The sequence below is a fragment of the Penicillium macrosclerotiorum genome (assembly GCF_028827735.1).
Source record: "Penicillium macrosclerotiorum strain IBT 26536 chromosome Unknown utg000006l_segment0_segment0, whole genome shotgun sequence".
NCBI lineage: Eukaryota > Fungi > Ascomycota > Eurotiomycetes > Eurotiales > Aspergillaceae > Penicillium > Penicillium macrosclerotiorum.
This window is the reverse complement of record NW_026643085.1, coordinates 675868-678781: the sequence shown is the minus strand read 5'-3', so window position 1 is coordinate 678781 and position 2914 is coordinate 675868. Positions and strand designations below refer to the sequence as shown.

The 2914-nt window shown below is 55.5% G+C and overlaps 1 protein-coding gene across 1 annotated transcript; it reads left to right on the top strand.

The window, feature by feature from the left end:
* Positions 1-2355: 2355 nt before the first annotated feature.
* N7462_005532 (uncharacterized protein) lies at positions 2356-2613 on the top strand (the record flags this gene model as incomplete). Its single annotated transcript, XM_057077250.1, has 1 exon — positions 2356-2613. One exon carries the CDS (start codon positions 2356-2358, stop codon positions 2611-2613), a length of 258 nt encoding a protein of 85 aa, XP_056932830.1.
* Between the last annotated feature and the right edge of the window lie 301 nt (positions 2614-2914).

The window sequence follows — 2914 nt, the reverse complement described above, 5'->3', positions numbered from 1 at the left end:
TGCCGATGACTTGCAATCATCATGACACGGTTACCCGGTGACTAATCGCGTACTCCCCGACAGTTAGCCGCTCCTGGGCGACTAGTGATTGGCCCCAAAGTGGGATTCCTCCCGCCCCCTTCGTGTCCTTCGCTGTTGGTCGTGTTGGTTTCCAGCCCGTGGGCGGGCTCACTAGGTGTTTTCCGCCCTCGTCCGTTCCTCCATTTTCTTGGATCGTCACCTTTTCCTTGTCTCGGGCTCGCTCTCCAGCTCCTCCTGGTCTACTACTTCATACTGGTCCTAGAGGGGCGCTACGGCTTGGGTTTCGCTAGCCGGAGACGGGCTCCTCTTTTTTTTTTTGCCTCCCACTTAGCTTTTGCCCAACCCGTCGGACGACTTTCCTTTCGTTGCTTTTTCTTCTTCAAGACTTGCTGACTGCGGGCCTCAAAGATCAAGAGGGGGGAAGGAATGGCAACCCATACACAGGCCAACCAACCTCAGCCCCGTACGGGGGCCCGTACGGGGGACACAATGCGTCGCAGTCAGTAGGAGGATTTCAGGGGAGGCGCCCGTCGATAGCCCAATTTGATAGTTCAGGACCAGCGCTCGAGGCGAACCTAACGCTCCCACACATCATCCCCGGAGCATCTCTGACGCAGGCTCTGGTCCACCACAGGTGTGAGATGTATGGAGGACATGTACATGTACAAAACGGGGGCCCCGGACTTGCGGACGTCTCATTCGCCCGACCAACCTGCAACCTCCGACGTCTCGCGTACTTTTTTGGCCTCCAAGCGCCTTGTCTGTAAAACCGGGAAACCGAGCCTTGCTGGCCGCTTAGCCCCAAATGGCGGTCGTTTGACTCTGGGTCACGGCGAAACCCTGTTCGACCCAGGACGTGGTCGTTGCACCTGTGATCCATTTGCGCCTACTATATGACCGGGGCACTTCTAGCTAGTCAAGCCTAACGACCAACCCAACGGAGAAGATCCGACCGTTCATGCAGATTTATTGGACACATTTCTCTGTTTTCCCCTCCCTCCCTCCTTCCCCTCTCATGTGCATATTGCAAATTGCAAGTTGAGGGCGGGTTCGGATGGACAGAGGGTGACCTCCCACTGCTGGCCCAATCAAGAGTACAGAAAGAAGAACCCATAAATTACCATGATCCATCTGAGTCGGTGGACCAGCTGTTCAGATTTCCTGTCCCGATTCGGAAGTCAAATTGGATTCTCCCCCCCTCCTTCTCCCCAACACGCAGAGGGTGAATCCACGCTCCTGCGGAGAGTCAACGACACGGTCGTGTACGCGCCGCAAGTGATAGGCGTCTCCAGTACCATGTCACGAACCCGACCCTGGTCGGTGATTGACAAGTGATTAGTCCTACTCGGGCGGGAGATGCAAGCGGAAAAGAAAGATCCCCCCAACTGGCCCCAGTGCTTTACAGTTTCATGCGATGCGTTCTTTTCGGTCCTTGTGAGGATTCATAGGAGGGACGGAATCCTGAAGTCCGGATCCATATTTGTCGGCAGACTGTACTCTCTGTCACTTCGGTCAGAGTAAGTAGTATCCACGTCTTTACTCGGGGGCCTATACTTCGGACATAGTATCCTCTTACCGATCAATTATGGCATACGCCGTATTTCGTAGACAGAAACAGATTGAAGATATGGGTCCCGACGGTTACCTTTTCTGAAATGTCGCGATGAGGATACCTTGTTCCCGAAAACAACACCCTTTCCTATCATGACATAAACGTGGGATAATAGCTAGATCATCGAATGATGTATCAACGGTATACCCGAATAGGGGGGGCGACTGGCTTTGCCTCCGGCTAGGCCTCATCAGTCTGAGCCTCTATACTGTGTACAGCGTACACAGTACATCTCTCTATACTCCGTACGGTATTTCGGCTGGTCCTTCTTGCAGCGAAATCCGGTTCCCCATCACGCCACTCAGGCCAGTCGCTGACTCGACAAGACGATCAAAAAGCCCCAGTGAACCTTGGCCGCTTGGCGCAAATCACGACGTGAAGTTACGAGCTGAGGCGGGAACAAGGTCGCAGTGGTCGGCTGAGGGCGGAGAGGAGTTTTGATTCCAGGCAAGGCCGGTTTGGAGTGGACACGCGTTGTCACTGGTCCTGTTGCTGTTCGGGCGGAGATGGAAAACCGAAGTAAAAAAACCCCCGAAAAAAAAACGAGCGCGCATATTCCCCGTCCAGCCCAGTGTCCACTTTTCCCTTGTCGCCCTCGACCCGTCGTTCTCGGGTTGGCTCTTTTTCTGCCCGTCTCTGAGCCACCGCCACGGTGGGTGGGTGTGTGTGAGTGGTCGATGTGGGTATCTCGCTTTTTCGTTTCGGTGTTTCCAGAACCCCAGATGATGGGGATGGTGGTGGAGACGGTGGCCAACGAGTATCCTGCTCCGGAGACGATCTCTCTCCACTACGATCTCGCCTGTTCATTCGCCGCATCACAGGAAGAGCAGAAAATTGGAACAGTTCTGGCGCTCGGCCGCGGAGGACCTGGCCCGATACTCGCAGCCCCGGCCTCGAGCCTACAGAGCCTACTCCGTTCAGTCCTTCGGTATGGACGGAGGACGAAGGACACGGCGATGTCGTACAAGGCCCTCCTCTGATCCATTGCCCTCCGGCCCCCGGCACCTAGCAGCTCCCAAGAAAACGAGGGGGGTCAGCCCAAGGCAGACCCGTCACAGCCGACCATCACTCTTGTACATCACGTTGGGAGGGACTCGATGCTCCATCTGGAAGACCCGTCCAGATGAGATGGAGACCGAAGCCCAAGCGAGGGCCTGTTGCATGGGGCGATTGACCGAGATGGCCTAGTCCCAAGTTCGAATTCGCTATGTACACAGTACTCCGTGCTCCGTTCAGAGTTCTAAACCCCGAATCCTTGAACCCCCTGGCCGGGACTTTTTC